Raw genomic sequence first — 17,705 nt, 5'->3', positions numbered from 1 at the left:
ATCAATTTGTAGTGAAACAAAACAAAAAATTGCGCGAAGATTGGGAATCAGGATAAAAAAAAATTAAAATGTGTGACAAAAAAAGTGACAAATGGCAAAATTGTGAATTGAGTGAAGAAAGGAATTTTACATTTAATGATGTTGAATGCTCAGTGAATTCCATTGATGGAAATCACTTGTTTCTATTCTGCATTGTGAGATAGATTCTTGTCTACTCTGTCTGAGATTTTGAGAGGTCATTACCAAAAGAGACACTTGTGTTTATCATTTTTCACTGTCCCTCGATATCTCTAAGCACTTTACAGCCCATGAAATATTCTTGAAGTGTCATCATTATTTTAGCATAGGAAACATTGTGACTAATTTCCACGCAAACCTTGGACTGAGTATTTTATGTTTTGCCAGTTGAGAGATTGGTACAGTTTACAGATTGATGGAGCCCTTTCATTCACCAATTGGGAACTGAAACCAGAGTCAGCCAGTCAGAAAGAGAAATCATTTAATCATAACCATCCGACCACACCAAGGACTGAGTACTCGGTTTTTAATGATGTTGACTGAAGCACAAATGTGGCCAGAATTCCCAGGGTAACCAGAACCCTGTTGTATAATTGAAATGTTGGAATGTTTTACTTTCACCTGAAAAGGCAGATGGGGCCTCAGTTTACCAACTCCTCTGAGAGACAGCATCTCCAACAATACAGCACACCATTAGTACTGCATTGTCCATTCCTGATGAAGGGCTTTTGCCCGAAACGTCGATTTTCCTGCTCCTCGGATGCTGTCTGACCTGCTGTGCTTTTCCAGCACCACTCTAATCTAGACTCTGGTTTCCAGCATCTGCAGTCCTTGTTTTTACCTGCATTGGAGTGTCAACCTTGGTTTTATGTGAAAGAGGTTAAACACAGAGAACCTTGTTTGGTTGCAAATTAGACAAGCTGGGAAAAGATTTTATTTCAAAACATTCTGAGAAAGTACGGTGTATGTTGTGAAAATATACATAATCCAGGTTGTCACTTAAGTGCATTACAGAGGGAATACGTTACTTACAGAGGTGCAGCTTTTTTGGATGGGGGTCAGATTGAGTTTTCTTATGCCTTTTTTATCTTGAATTTTAAAATTATTTATCCCTCAATGATCATCACCAAATCGATTAATCTGCTATTATCTTTCTTGGGTGCCAAGACAATGAATGTCACTTTAAGAATATTTCATTGGCTCACACTCGCATGTCCTGACGATCATGAATAGATACTATATAAAGATGGGTTTTCTTCAGTTGGATTGGCTGCATCCACCAAGATACAGCCAACCATTAGTCCCTTTAGATTAGTATGCAAGATATCATTAAAAGCCACATTATTATGTTATTATTCATTCATGGAATGCTGGTGTTGCTGGCTGGGCCAGCATTTATTGACCATCCCATCCCTATTTGTGAAATAACTCTACACAGGCTGGTTACCAAATCACCTTTTATTTATAGGTGGAGAGTCCTTGGCACTGACCAGGCTCCCTCAGAGCCAGCTCTGAGTGAGCAGAATCTCTGACCCTCTTGTTATTATCCATCAGCCAGGGCTCTCTGTTTGGACCAGATTAACAGCCCCAATCAGGGAACTCCTATTCTATGAGGTCCACCTGGCTGACCTCATTGCAATCAATATAATTTGCCATTGAGACGCTGGTGGGGAGCTGCCTTCTTGTACCAGACCATTTGGTGTGGATACACCAACAGTGCTGTTGGGGATGGAGTTCCAGGATTTTTGGTCCATCAGTTATCTGGACTAGCATCTAATTTTTCTGTCACGATTGCTTTGATGTTGTTTGTCCTCTCACAATCAAATCCTGGTATTCGGGAATGGGGGTGGGGGTGGGGGTGGGGAGGTGGGTGCGTGCAGTGAAAATAATTGGCATACTTTGCAAAGATTAACTGTTGGAAAAGTAACAATACACTGGGTGGGATCTTTACCAAGAACATGGGAACTTCAGAGCTGTATTTCAATGCTTCTAATTTTTATGTCTTTTAAATATATCATTAAACCCTTGTACACTTTCCACAATACCAATGTTGGCTGAAAACCAAGTATGTGCCTTTGTGCAGTGTCTGAATAAGTGCAGAGGTATTTGGAAATCTATTTTTCTTTGGCTCTCCATGTTACCATAAACACTGGTTGCACTGAGCAAAACCTCAACCATTTGATACTTTATAATTAACGTGGTTTTAGAGAAGTTTGAACCCAAATCCCCCAAGAGACATGGCTCTTTTGATACAAATTAATGTACATAAATGTTATAAAAGAATCCTTCCTCAGCTGGGAGATTTGGCCCAGAGTAAATAAGATCAAGGAGTCGAACATATGGTTGAAAGATAAATGCAAGATAGTTTGGGCAGCACGGTGCCTTACATCACCAGGTAACCGGGTTCAATTCCAGCTTCGGGTGACTTTGTGTGTGGACTTTACACTTTCTCCCGTGTCTGTGCGGGTTTCCTCCCACAGTCCAAAGATGTACTACAGGTTAGGTGGTTGTTTGGCAAAGGCAAATTGCCCATAGTGTCCTGGTTCATGCAGGCTGGGTGGATTAGCTACGATAAATGTGGGGTTACAGGATAGAGAGGGTTGGATACTCTTTGGAAGGTTGGTGTGGACTTGATGGGCCAAATGACCTCTTTCTGCATTGTTGGGATTCTATGATAGGCATTGATGAATAAGGCACTGGCACCACTACAGTGAAAAAGGGAGCTGTGCCATGTAGGGACCAGTACACTGGAAAACTGTCTAAGTGGGGTTGTAGAGTGTGCTTTAAACGGAATAGCTGACAGTGAGAGTAAGTGAAGGATTCATGTGAGATGAAGTTTAGAAGGGGGAACAACAAGGCATGACTGCAGGGATGTGAGGTGGCTAATGATAACCAGCACGTGGCACTAAGGGACAATGCACAAATATTAAAGTGCACTTACAAATAGGGTCAGTGTCAGGGTGGGGTGTGAATGACAAAGGACAGAATTCAAAGCTGATCATTAGACTTAACTCCACTTTCTCATCTACTCTCTGTATGCGTTAATGTCTTTTAAGACCAAACACGGTGGCACAGTGGTTAGCACTGCTGCCTCACAGTGCCAGAGACCCGGGTTCAATTCCCACCTCAGGCAACCGTTTGCGTGGAGTTTGCACGTTCTCCTCGTGTCTATGTGGGTTTCTTCCGGGTGCTCCGGTTTCCTCCCACAGTCCAAAAATGTGCAGGTTAGGTGAATTGCCTGTAGTGTTAGGTGAAGGGGTAAATGTAGGGGAGTGGGTCTGGGTGGGCTTCTCTTCGGAGGGTAGGTGTGGACTTGTTGGGCCGAAGAGCCTGCTTCCAGTGACACTGTAAGTAATCTAATCTAAAAAAATTCTCCATGTCGGTATTAAATAGATATATTGATGTTGCATCTGCAACCCTCTAGGCTTTTGTTGGACCTGTTGAATTCCAAAGATTTATCCTTTGAGTGAAGAAATTTCTGCTTTGTTCAATCCAAAATCATTGTCCCCTTATCCAAAAACTGTGGCCATTTGTAGCCTATCCAGGCAGGGAAAGAACCTGACAGTATCTATCCTATTTAGGTAAAAAACAATGACTGCTGTTGCTGGAAACCAGATTTTGGATTAGTGGTGCTGGAAGAGCACAGCAGTTCAGGCAGCATCCGAGGAGCAGTAAAATTGACGTTTCGGGCAAAAGCCCTTCATCAGAACTGATTCCTGATGAAGGGCTTTTGCCCGAAACATCCATTTTACTGCTCCTCGGATGCTGCCTGAACTGCTGTGCTCTTCCAGCACCACTAATCCAAAATCTATCCTATTTAGCCCTTCCAGAATCTTATGGATCACCTCTCTTCCTCTAAAATTCAGAGTGGATAGGGCCAATTACTCAGCTTTTCATGTTAGACTGTGGTGAGACATGTTAGTTCCTGGAATGGTGGGATTACCTTACACTGAAAGACTGAAGCGACTGGGCCTGTATACCCTTGAGTTTAGAAGACTGAGAGGGGATCTGATTGAGACATATAAGATTATGAAAGGATTGGACACTCTGGCAGCAGGAAACATGTTTCCGCTGATGGGTGAGTGCCGAACCAGAGGACACAGCTTAAAAGTACGGGGTAGACCATTTAGGACAGAGATGAGGAGAAACTTCTTCACCCAGAGAGTGGTGGCTGTGTGGAATGCTCTGTCCCAGAGGGCAGTGGAGGCCCAGTCTCTGGATTCATTTAAGAAAGAGTTGGATAGAGCTCTCAAAGATAGTGGAATCAAGGGTTATGGAGATAAGGTAGGAAGAGGATACTGATTAGGAATGATCAGCCATGATCATATTGAATGGTGGTGCAGGCTCGAAGAGCAGAATGGCCTACTCCTGCACCTATTGTCTATTGACTATCCTACTGATGATGCAATAGTCAGTCTGCTCAGTATTAGATGAACCACAGCTTCAGACATTTGGTCCATGTCCTTGACTGAAGAGCCAATGGTGTGACACTGCCATCTGTGGGATTATGGCTGAATGCCTTTTCATAGTGTTATAGATGTTTACAGCACAAGACACCATTGGGGCCTTCACATCCATGCCAATCAACAAAGATCTGACTATATTATCCCCATTTTTCAGTCATGGTCCATAGCTCTGGAGGTGATGACAACACCGATGAGTATCTAAACACTGCTTCAATGTTAACGAGAGTTTGGTGATTCATCCACCCTTTCAGTCAGTAGGTTTAAGATTTCTCTGGGTGAAAAGATTGCTCCTCAATCCTCTTTTTAGCATTCTACCTCTTACCTTACGTTCATGCCCCTTAATTGTTGACACCTTTGCTAATGGGAAAAGTGACGTTTTATCTATACCTCTCAAAACTGTCAAAATAAACAGCTACCAGTACTGTTCATCTGTTGCTCCAACGCAGCATATTATACAAATCAACAGTGAGATATAAGCCAAACCCGAGCTTTGAATTTGAAATGTCTTTAATCCTGGCTGTTGGTATTTGCCTGGTTGATGTCTGTGGTTCTCTCTCATTTCCATTTCCCTGTGCAGTGCTGTACTTGCCCCATTGTCTACAATGAGGTTGCAACAGTTCTCCAACTTCTTACAAGGGCCATTAAACAACAAGGTTTGAAAGACTCTTGTAATTACCTTTTGACCTGGTGTGATGTAGGCTTTGACATGCTTAAGAACAGGTTTGAGAGCTGGGTCATATCGAACACAGAGATCCTGAATCTTTATCTCTCCTTGCTGTGGCCAGTCTTCTGGAACTTGGGAAGGGTCTGGATGAAAAGTGAAGATGTAGAACTTATATATAACCTCAAACAGGTGATCTTAGTTCAGGCCTTTTTACAAGTTCTCAGAACTTTGTTTCCATCCACTGCTAATTATTCTAAATCAACTCACACATAAGCAGTTCAGACCAACTTGCCTCCTGACTTTCTCTCCCACTGTTCAGGCAAGTGACACACACTATGTTCTAGAACTTGCCGTAAGGGAAATTGCAGATGATAACCGGCACCTGCAGACTGAGTTGTATAATCTATGATTGTTCAACCTCCCAGTGTGGTCTCTTTCTTGTTTTTAGATCTGGAGGAATTCCAGCAAATTGAGAGAGGTAAGGTTCAAAAACAAACCCAGAACAATACCTGTTTTTAAAATAATTTATGCGTGGGATGCAGGGTTGCTGGTAGGTCAGCATTTATTGTCCATCCTCACTTGTCCACCCTTTGAGAAGGTGGTGGTGGTGAACTGTCTTCCTGAACCGCTGTTGGTAGACCCTTCAATGCTGTTCAAGAGGGAGTTCCAGGATTTTGACTCAGTGACACTGAAGAAACCAAGTTATTTCTCAGTCTGAATGGTCTGTGGCTTGGAGGCGAACTTGCAGGTGGCAATGCTTCCATGTATCTGCTGCTTTTGTCCTTCTAGATGGAAGTGGATTTAGAAGGTGCAGTATAAGCAGCCTTGGTGAATTTCTTGTAGATGGCACACACTGTTGCTACTGACCGTCAGTGGTGGAGGGAGTGGATGTGAAGCCAATCAAGCGGGCTGCTGGATGGTGTCAAGCTTCTTGAGTATTGTTGGAGCTGCACTCATCCAGGCCAGTGGGGAGTATTCCAGTCACACTCCTGACTTGTGCTGTGTGGATGATGGACAGGCTTTGGGGAGTCAGGAGGCACATTGCAAGATTCCTAGTCTCTGACCTGCTCTTGTAGCCACTGTATTTATATGGTTAGCACAGTGTGGTTTCTTGTGAATGCTAACATCCATATCCCACCACCTTCTGCAACCACATGGGGTGCCAAAAGTGCAGGCGCTCAGTGACGATAATGCCATTGAATGTCAAGGGATAATGGTAAATTCTCTCATTAGAAATGGTCATTGCCTCACATTTGTGTGGGGTGAATATTACTTACTACTTTTCAGCCCAAGCCTAGATATTGTCTGGGTCTTGCTGCATTTCGCTATGGTCTGCCTGTAACATCCGTTTTTTTAAAGAGATTAAACACATGAGAAGGTTTAAAAGTTCTGAATGGCTTTACTGAATGGATGTCATTTTCACTGATAAGTGTGCAGGAATGAGAGCTATGTTAGATTGTTGGATGATTCATTACTTCTTTCATCTCCACATTGCTGCTGAAGTGCTGCCCAATGGGATACTGAGTGAGTAGTCATGGAGTTAACTTGTCCCAATTGCTGTTGATTTTCTCCAGTAATACTGTCTTAAAAGCTTTGCCAGTCTGGCCTGGGACTGCCATCTTTGTCTGCCTCAATGGTTGTGAACAACAATGTAATATTTACAACGTTACCATTCTTTGGTACCATAGTATATCTCAGGAAAATTTAAACAGCACAACTGCATCATTAATCTACTATACACAACTGAATTCAAGCCTAGTTTACCAATCGAACTCAGAACTTAGTCTTTTTGACCCCAGTATCATTTGTTATGAATCTCTGCTCCAAGGCATACATATTGTTTCTGAGGTTGGTCAGAACTGAACTGAACCATGCAATACTCAGAGAGGGTATGACCAGAACTCTGTATAACTATAATATATACTAACGAAGAATCATCTAGGCTCAAAACATTAGCTTGCTCTCTCTCCATGGATTCCGTCTGATCCACTGTGATTGCCAGCATTTGTTGTTTTCAGTATCTATAACATTGGTTGCATTTCTAAATATACAATGGACTGTGTTGTAATAATATAGTAAAAGTAAATACTGAGATGCTGGAAATCTGAAATAAAAACGGAAATGTGCTGGAGAAACTCAGCAGGGTTGGTGGCATCTGTGGAGAGAAAAACAGAGTTAACATTTCAAATCCAAGAAGATTCTTTCTCAGAACTATTACTGTACAGTTTTCCTGGGAAAGGGGTTCCTCTCTGGGCATGGAATTGTGGAATCTCCCCCTTACGTAGGGGAGCTCCAAACAAGAATAGATTTTGTGTGAAATAGAATAACTACACACCTCTACTTTTGCAGATGACACCAAAATTGGAGGTGTAGTGGACAGCAAAGAGGGTTACCTCAGATTACAACAGAATCTGGACCAGATGGACCAATGGGCTGGGAAGTGGCAGATGGAGTTTAATTCAGATAAATGCAAGGTGCTGCATTTTGGGAAAGCAAATCTTAGCAGGACTTTTACACTTAATGGTAAGGTCCTAGGGAGTGTTGCTGAACAAAGAGACCTTGGAGTGCAGCTTCATAGCTCCATGAAAGTGGAGTCGCAGATAGATAGGATAGTGAAGTATTGCTTTTCTTTATTGGTCAGAGTATTGAGTACAGGAGTTGGGAGGTCATGTTGAGGCTGTACAGGACATTGGTTAGGCCACTGTTGGAATATTGTGTGCAATTCTGGTCTCCTTCCTATCAGAAAGATGTTGTGAAACTTAAGAGGATGTTGCCAGGATTGGAGGATTTGAGCTACAGGGAGAGGCTGAACAGGCTGGGGCTGTTTTCCCTGGAGCATAGGAGGCTGAGGGGTGAACTTATACAGGTTTACAAAATTATGAGGGGAATGGATAAGGTAAATAGGCAAAGTCTTTTCCCTGGTGTCGGGGAGTCCAGAACTAGAGGGCATAGGTTTAGGGTGAGAGGGGAAAGATATAAAAGAAACCTAAGGGGCAACTTTTTCACGCAGAGGGTGGTGCGTGTATGGAATGAGCTGTCAGAGGAAGTGGTGGAGGCTGGTATAATTTCAACATTTAAGAGGCATTTGGATGGGTATATGAATAGGAAGTGTTTGGAGGGATATGGGCCAGGTGCTGGCAGGTGGGACTAGATTGGGTTGGGATATCTGGTCGGCATGGACGGGTTGGACTGAAGGGTCTGTTTCCATGCTGTACATCTCTATGACTCTATGATAAATTTATCTGTCAGTGGGGCAATTAAGCCACATTGACTAGGAAGCATCATATCAGATTCCTGACCTGTGTACAGTAGTCAACTGGAACAGATGTAGGGTTAAGGGAGGCTAAAAAACATTACTGAGTTCCTACTGCTGGTTAGTATCCAGGGACTGCTGGAAAGTGCAAGCAAGTGAGAAATAGGTGAGGATAGAATTGTGACGTCCTCTGGCTAATGCAGCCCTGGCTACCCATCAACTATGCTCACAAATAAAGAATTGCCAAATTAGCAAGTTAACAAGCAAATTAGAGTGCCAAAAGAATTAGTTTCAGCAGTATAACTATTATAAAATTTTACCTGATGTGCTTAATGTTTATAAATTAGAGAATATCAACATATATCAATTTTATGAAGTCCATTTTTATGTATCGCTAAATGAAGTACTGCAGTATACCGGAACTGGAACACTTCTTTCTGCTATTTCTTTTTACTTCTAGGTTTATGTTCCAAAGGATAGATTTTATCTGTAAATCATACCAATAGTTCCTTCATAATTTTCACTCTCAATATTCAGGAAACTGTTGACTTTCTTCACAGCTCCCATCTGCACTTCCAAATCAGCGAGATTTCTCACTACCCAGTTAAGGTAATTACAAACCTATACAAGGAAAAAAAAAATCATTTAAACAGTGTCTTTGAGGACAACCCAAAGTGCTTCACAGTGAACAATAGTAACTTGTATTTATGTAGTACCTTTAATGTAATAAAATATCTAAAGATAGTTCATAAATGCATTATAAAGTATGACACAGAGTCACTTCAGGAGACATTAGGTTATATTACCAGAAGCTTATTCTAAAGGGAATGGGTTAAGGAGAGACATTAAGGACGAAAGTGAGGTAGACAGACTGAGAAGTGTGGGGAGGGAATTCCAGACTGAAGGCATGGCCAGCTAAGATGAAACTTCAATAATTGGGAATGAACAAGAATCATGAAAGCCAACCTTCCATCCATTAGCTATTATCCTTAATACATTGAAAAAATTGATCAAATCACTCCTTAGCTATATAAGATTTGAGGATTTCAACCATAGTTTCTCTAATCTCTCCGTGTAATTTGACTTCGAGTCGGGTTTATTCATTAACAGGTGTCGCTAGCTGGGCCAGCATTTATTACCCATCTCTAATTACCCAGGGGGCAGTTTAGAGTCAACCACATCCTTGAAAAGCAGATTAAATGATAAAACCTGCCATAAAACAACAAGCCAAAGAATGCCATATAACTGACAGATCCAACAATTAATTTTGCATTGAATACAAATCTAATTAAAATATCTTGGAAATGATCAGTTTGAATCTGCATTCTGACCCAATTAGGGGGATATTGTAACATCAGACATGATCCTAATGCAACCAAGGAGATGGAGTATCAGGATTTGGAGGGTGTTTATAGCTGACAAAGGCAAATGGGACTACTTACCGTTAATGCATAGGTAAGGCCAAATCCCACTAAACCAGATGAAAGACCATAGTAATGGGAATATGTTATGGAAGCTAGAGCAGCAGTGAGGACAATGTAAGCACCAAGATAGTCCTATGCAAATCAATAGGAAGAAAGTGTCAGTTTACTGTAATGCGAGAAGCTCTCTACAATTAGCACAGGCTTCCCACTAACCTGGTAAATGATAATTTACTTGACTGTACATTTTGCTCTGATCCATTTCATTTCAGTTATATGTCAGATGAATTATTCACTAAAAATATATCTTTGAAAAACATTGTTACAAATATGAAGTACTATTTGCAAAACTCAGACTCCTGAATGGAATACATTATTTGTAACAGATTTAGGTCCACGAATAGTTATAAAAAAATACATTTTGAAAATGGGTATGTGTCTGGTGGTTTTGAAACATGAATGTATTTGGTCCTTATTTGGCTTGTTTTATTCACTATGTTGCAAATCACGAGTAAAACTGTAACCAACATGGCAAGAAAATGTAAAGAGAAAATGCTGGAAAATCTCAGCAGGTCCAGCATTCTCTTTTGGTTTCAGATTCCAGCATCCGCAGTAAGTTGCTTTTATTTGGCAAGAAAATGTGATGTTTATGAGCAATCAATTCTGCTGAACAAGAGTGGCTGTGCCATAGAATTGCTTCTCTCATTGAAATATGTCTTTATACTGAGATGTTTGAGATCCACTGGCATAGGGTATCCTCCATTTTATTAATAAGGGGAAAGATCACTAAGATCACTAAGGCAAGGAGCTGATGTTCAACTTGTATAAGACATGTGTTAGATCTCAATATTATGCGCGCCACTTCTGCATGCCACACTTTAAGAAGGATGTGAATGCACTGGAGAGGGTGTAGATACGATTGACAAGAATGGCTCCAGGAATGAGAAACCTCAGTAATGAGGATAGATTAAAGAAGGTGGGACTGTCTTCCTTGGACAGAAGAAGGCTAAGAGGAGATTTGATAGAGGTTTTCAAAATTGTGAGCAGGCTGGGTAGATTAGATAGGGATAAACCGTCCCTGCTCGCAAATGGAACAAGAATGGGAAGGAATAGATTTAAAGTGATTTGCAAAACCAGGGTGTGGGCTGTTTAACAGGTTGTTACATGAAAGAAGACATTCCCACACAACAAGTAGTTAGCACATGAATGTACATCCTGGAAATGTGGTGGAGGCAGGTTCAATTGAGGTATTCAAGAGGGGCATTGGATGGTTATTTGGATAGAAATGATGTGCAAGGGTATGGGCAAAAAACTGGAGATTGGTTCAATGCTCATGTGAAAAGCCAGTGCAGGAATGATGGGCAGCAACAATGCTGAAAGTCTGTGATATGCATACCTATTGTAGAGGAAATAATCTGTTTGAGGTGGACATATGATGTAGATCAGGGCAGAGTGAGCATGGAATGCACGCTTGTTCCAGTGCAGAGGCATGATACATCTTGTGTTCCTGATCAGCAACACAACCATCAATGTTAGTTCTCATTAAATCTTCTCTTGAAGGAAGGTGGCTGTTTTCCCACAAGAAACACAAGGATTTACATTTTTATAGAAACTTTCCTGTGCTCACCAGGACCTCGAGCACATTATAATCAACATGATACATTTATTGTAAGTGTAGTCACTGTTGCAAAGTAAGCAATGGGCCAGCCAATTTGCACATATCCAGTTCTAGAAATAGTAGTAAACTAGCAATCAGATGAGGGAGCACATTACTGCAGATGCTGGAATCTGAACTGAAAACAAAAAGTGCTGGAGATCACAAAGGGTCAGGCAGCAGCTACATAGAGACAGCAAGTAACGTTTCGAGTCTACATGACTCTTCATTAGAGCTGAAATGAAGTGTGGAGGGGGCAGCTTTTATGCAATAGTTGTAGGTGGAGGTGGTGTTGGAGTATTGGGGGAGAATGGATTGCCCCCCTTCCATCCCAATGAGTCTGTCTTCTTTCCAGTCTGGTAGTTAGACACACCATCGTTCGGCTGTTCTCACATTATGATCACTTAATCTGAACTATCAACATCCTCTCTCCCCCAGCACTCCAAACCCACCTGACCCCCCCCCACAACTATGGCATAAATGCTGCCCCTTCCACATTTCATTTCAGCTCTGATGTAGAGTCATCTAGACTTAAAACGTTAGCTTGCTTTCTCTCCATGGATACTGTCTGTCCTACTGTGATCTCTGGCATTTTTCAGTAACAATCAGATGAACTGGTTTCTGTGAGGTTGGTAAAAGCGTAGATATTCACTGGACACCAGGGGAGGTCTCTTGGTCTTCTACAAATAGTGCTAGGGGCTTTCAGATCCAACAGGAGAGGGAAGTTGTTGCCATGGTCTGACACCTTTGGCAGTTCAGCACTTGTTCAACCTACGATCTGTGAGCAAGGTTCCAGAGTGAGACAGTAATCCATAACTTGTTGACTTGGAGATATGTTCTACCTGTGAAAAATGGCAAACCCCTCACTTATTCATACAAAAGCTTTCTGTCTCTGATGCTGGATTTAGAGGTAGTTAATACATGTGCATCTGTGCACAATTGATCTATAGATCTCTGTGATTCTGGGACAACTCAAGTGAGACTTCCAGTTACACTGAAGCCTCCTGTGAAAGAAGAAATGACAGAGCAACCTTACATAATCAAGCATAACTTAAGCAAGGAAGCCTTGAAAGCCAATATCCATCTAGGTCTCTGGACTGGCTTCAACTTGCTGGGTATCAAATGGACTCAACTATCATACAGAGATTTACAAACTTTGTGATTGCTCCTAAGATTTGTTCCCATGGAGATCACAGGTCATCCTCAGGCGGCACTCAATATGATTGGAGTAGGTGCATGAGAATGCGATCTCTTTCAGTGAGCCTAGCTCCCTACCATGTCGCTCATATCCAATGAGAACCAACTACCTCAGCAGTAATTAGACTTTCCCCAGGATACCACTGCTGTCTAAAATATCTACTTCCCAAAGACCAATCATAGACATAGAAAGACAGGAGCAACAGGAGGCCATCCAGCCTTTCAGCCTGCCCTATCATTCTAGGTCATGGCTGATGATCGAATTCAAATCCATTTTCCCAGCCTATCCCCATCCCTTGATACCTTTCGTATCAGAAAATCTATCAATCCCCATTTTGAAGTTGTTCAATGATTGAGCTTCCACAGTCCTCTGGGGTAGAGAATTCCAAAGATTCACTAACCTGAGTAAAGAAACATTTCCTTATCTTAGACCTAAATCACGTTCCCCTTATTCTGAGACTGTGTCTCCTAGTTCTTGACCTCCAATCAGGGAAAACATCTTTTGCAAGTCCAACTCTTTTAAGAATTTTGTATATCTCAATGAGATCACCTCTCAGTCTTTTAAACTCGAGAGAATATAGATCAGTTTCCTCAACCTCTTCCAGGAATCAGTCTAATGCCTCATTTTCCACTATTTGAATGGTGTTGCTTTGTAACATTTGATGTTTAGGACACATCATTACTTAAGTAATAGTTCTGTCAATACCATTTCACTGCTTTAATAAGTATTCCTCCAATGAGATCAGACAAGCTAGGACATTTTCCTTTAGAGCTTAGGAGACTGAACGGGGATCTTACATAAGTGTATAAGATCATGAGAGGCATGGGGAATGTGAATGCACTCAGTCTTTCTCCCAGGGTTGGGACTAGAAGGTATCAGTTTAAGGTTAGACGGGGAAGAATAGAAGGGAACCTAAGGGCCAACATTTTTTACACAGAGGATGGTATACATATGGAATGAGCTGCCAGCAGAAGTGGTTAAGGAGGATACATTAACAACATTTAAAAGACATTTGGACAAATATGTGGATAGGAAAGGTTTAGAAGGATATTGGACCAAATGCAGGGAAATGGGGTTAGTGGTGATGGACATTTTGTCAACATGGACCAGTTTGGGCCAAAGGGCCTGTCTCTGTACTGCAGGACTCTAAAACCTATATGACCCTAATTGCAGATTAATTGCCTTCTATGGTCACATGATGTAGCCATCATTAAACTAATGCCAATACAATGCATTGTCAAACAAGGAAAATGTTGGAAAGGAAAGGCTATAGGTGATAGGCATTTTGTGATCCATTTTTCAGAGAATAACCAGAGTCAACCCACCTGGTTTAAAATTCAAACAAAGCATGACAGTTAACTGTCAGTCATCATTAACTGGTGCATTCTGAAGTCAGAGTTGACTTCCTAACCTATCAGCCACTCTCTTCTCATACAGTATAAATGTTCTTTCCTTTAACTTTGTTAATCCTTGGAATTGACTTGATGAATGCAAGAAATAAGCTTCACCAAAACTCAAGTCTTGTTCTACCAAATTTGCCAGCGTTAGACCCTTCGGTCCAAATTATCCATGCCGACCAGATCTCCTAACCTAATCAAGTCCCATTTGCCAGCATTTGGCCCATACCTCACTAAACCTTTCCTAATCGTATACCCATCCAGATGTCTTTTAAATGTTACAATTGTACCAGCCTCCACCACTTCCTCTGGCAGCTCAGTCCAGAGCAGTACAAATATGTAGTCCTTCTATATTGCAACAATTAATACATGAAGAAAGAATTCCTTAAGCTGCCTAGATCTGAAGCCTCGATACTTCAATAGGATGATTAAATAAAAGCACATATTGTAGCTGCTCATTATTATCAAAAGAATAGCTATACTTGACAGAGCAGCAAAGATTTTGTTTGAAATTCTCCCTTGTGGTAACATTGAGTCACGATTGATATTATTGGGATCTGAAATTTCAGTGGTGCAGAACATATATTTTACATCATCTCTTGATAAATTTATGTTTGAACCAGACAACATGAAGAGAAAACATTATCCTAGGTCCTAACATCTTTCAAGAAAACAAGTCATCCTGAAGTAAAGTTACACTTGATATTTGTATCAAAAAAACCTGGCTTGACGATTTCTAACTGAGAACAATATGGATGGTTGCTGCGCAAATGTTCATCGACTTGAGACATAAAAGGAAGCCTGTGCTATTTTTAAACTCTGCAACATTGGCTTTCAATTCTTAAAGCTTCTCACACCATTTGTTAGTTTACTTGCGATTGCAAACATTTTAAGAGTATAAATCTCCCGTCATACCGTTCTGACCTCCAACCATCTGTTAGCTGCTGACAGGAACAAGTAGGCGATGTTGTTGGCATCTGTGAGCTCCAGCATACGCTGCTTAAACCTGGTCTCATGTCTGCGATAGAAACAGAGTCCTTACTTTCTAATCATTCTGTGACTGCTATTTCTCTAAGCTCCATATATCAACTACATCCACAGGTTTGCAGCCATTGCTCCACTTGCTCGAGTTTGCTTTTCCACATATGTTGTACATTTCTCCCATTTTCATCTCACCCATGTCCAAACATGGGGCCCTGCATGGTTTAAAATTACCCTTGCTTTTCACAGAAAGACTAATAAAAGCCAATTTCTCTGCGTCATCATCTATTTGGCACACACCCTGTGGTTGGCAACACTGACATGTTTCTGCTTCTACCTAAAACATCACCTTTGTTTCTCTCCATGGATGCAGTCAGACTTATGGGTTGGATGGATTCTATTCCAAACCCCCAGCCCCCCCACCCTAGCATATATAATTAGGTCTGGGGGCATCTCTTAAAATAAAGCAGGTGGTCTGCCTCCCTGCTGACCCCCAACTTTCCTCTGATACTCCAGTTGGCAGGGATGGCATCAGTGAAGGGTGGAAGCCCTTCCAGCTGTAGTCCTCAAGTTGTCTGTTAATTGGCCAAATTTAGCCCTTTTTGAATTAGTTGTTCATAGGATGTAGGCATCGCAGGCTGGGCCAATGTTTTTTGGCCATCTCCACTTGCCCTCAAGAAGCAGTACAGCAACTCACTCAAATTCTTTTGGCAGTGCCTTACAAACCTGTGATCTCTATCCAGAAGGACAAGGGCAGTAGATTAATGGATATGTCACCAGCTGCACATTCCCCTCCAAACCACACACAGTGGCTCTGGATGGGTTACCTTTTGGAGGGTCAGTGTAGACTTGTTGGGCTGAATGGCCTGCTTCCGCACTGTAGGGATTCTATGATTCTATGGTAAATTAGTGGTGGGCTACCTTCTTGAACCACGGCATGTGATGTAGGTACTCCCACCATCTATTAGGTAGGGAACTTCAGGACTCTGACCCAGTGACAGTGGCGGAATGGTAATATAACTTCAAGTCAGGATGGTGTGTGTGGCTGGGAGGGCAACTTGGAGGTGACGGTATCTGCTTCCCTTGTGCTTCTAAGTAGTTGAGGTTGCATGTTGTAGAAGGACTCAAATGAGCTTTGCTGAGTTCCTGTAAATGGTATATATTGCTGCAATGGTGTACCAGTGGTTCAGGAATTCAAATGTTGTGTGTATTAGATAGAGTGTCAATCAAGTGGATTGCTTCATTCTGAATGTTGTCAAGCTTGAGTGTTATTGGGGTTACACCAATCCAGGCAAGTGGGGAGTGACATGTGACTTTAACTCAGGAGGTGAGTTACTTACCTTGCTGATGCTGCATTTATTCAATGCTGAGGAGGACATCCACTGCTGAGATTACTAGGCAGGCACAAGGGAGAGGATTCACAAAAGCCAGCACCCATGTTCATTGCTAAGGTGAATACTAATATGTCTGAAGTGGATGTCACTCAAGGTGTTTATTGGTTGCAACAGATGTGGCATTCAGTGCAGAAAGTTTGTGACACAGGACAATTACCCAAAACTCCGAATTACTGCCTTACCGGAATGCACGGATTGTTGTAAGTCCTTCTGCCGTTTCAGAGAAGTGGCACAATAGAGGCAATTGTGTACTGTCATCGAGTTCCTGAAGATCCCTTCACAAATTGGAGAGAAAAGGTTAAGGCACAACAAGACTTTCCATCTACAGTTGTACATCTTGGTAAGTCATTTTGTATTGAGAAGATTAAACTAACATCTGCAAAAGGCAGAGTGGCTTTCAGAGAGGATTTCAACTTTCATCAAAATTGGGATAAATCGAACAATACATTTGGAAAAATGGTGAACTTTTTGAATAGGTCCAGAACAGTTTTCAGCAACAATATATCCCAAAATTAACAAAGGGCATTACATGTCAAGTCACATTTTGATCTTTGCACAACCCCTGATGAAGGAGTGGCGCTCCGAAATCTAGTGCTTCCAAGTAAACCAGTTAAACCAGTGTGATTTTTAACTTTGTACACCCCAGTCCAACACCGGCACCTCCACATCATTTTGATCTTGTCAGTGATCGGTTAGTCACACACTTGCCTCGGTGTCAGTAAATTGTGGGCTCAAGGCCATCAGGCAAAATATGACAGTCTGTTACGCTTTTTACTTTACTAACTTTTGTTATACCCTTTTTTAATAATTGGTACCCTGCACCAGACAGGGGGCAGTCCACTGGTGCTATAGGAAGTGATGTCACACTGTGGCCTCAAGGGCAAAGTAAGGGTTCAGGCCTTGGAGGAGTTAGGTCATGGCGAAAGATCAAATAGCATGGCAAGGCTAGAATGTGTGTTCTGGATCAGTTAAGGTTTTAGATGCCATGATTGTAAGCAATTTCACTCTCATGCGTCCACTACAATCAAAATGGGCAAAGCAGCCATTGAAAGAGTCTTTTGAAGAAATGCAGAGTGGTTGGCATGGTTTAGTTTTTGGGTTTAATTGTTAAATTTTCCTTTTGTATTAATGGTAATGGAGCTATATTTAATTTCATCTATCCGTAAAGTGTCACAGTTTGGCAGTGTGAATTTGGCAAGAACTGAAGCTGCAATTTTCAAAAGTAAAAATAAATAGCCTTGTTCTTCCAGCAATTCGAA

At 41.6% G+C, this 17,705-nt stretch overlaps 1 protein-coding gene across 5 annotated transcripts in view; it reads right to left on the bottom strand.

Moving 5' to 3' along the window:
• The window catches only part of LOC122561588 (ATP-binding cassette sub-family C member 9-like), a 196,034-nt gene that overhangs the window by 23,444 nt on the left and 154,885 nt on the right, over positions 1-17,705 (bottom strand). For 4 of the 5 annotated variants that reach the window (XM_043713432.1, XM_043713427.1, XM_043713429.1 and 1 more), the window contains 5 exons: positions 16,629-16,721; positions 14,987-15,089; positions 9,844-9,957; positions 8,902-9,022; positions 5,161-5,291 (listed from right to left, as the gene is read on the bottom strand). In XM_043713432.1, the coding sequence (XP_043569367.1) occupies positions 5,161-5,291; positions 8,902-9,022; positions 9,844-9,957; positions 14,987-15,089; positions 16,629-16,721 (562 nt within the window). The remainder of the gene's footprint in view (positions 1-5,160; positions 5,292-8,901; positions 9,023-9,843; positions 9,958-14,986; positions 15,090-16,628; positions 16,722-17,705) is intronic. The other variant, XM_043713430.1, reaches the window with a different exon arrangement.

The sequence above is a fragment of the Chiloscyllium plagiosum genome, chromosome 23 (genome assembly GCF_004010195.1).
Source record: "Chiloscyllium plagiosum isolate BGI_BamShark_2017 chromosome 23, ASM401019v2, whole genome shotgun sequence".
Taxonomy (NCBI): domain Eukaryota; kingdom Metazoa; phylum Chordata; class Chondrichthyes; order Orectolobiformes; family Hemiscylliidae; genus Chiloscyllium; species Chiloscyllium plagiosum.
Note: the sequence above shows the minus strand (reverse complement) of the source record. Positions and strands in the feature narration are given on the sequence as shown.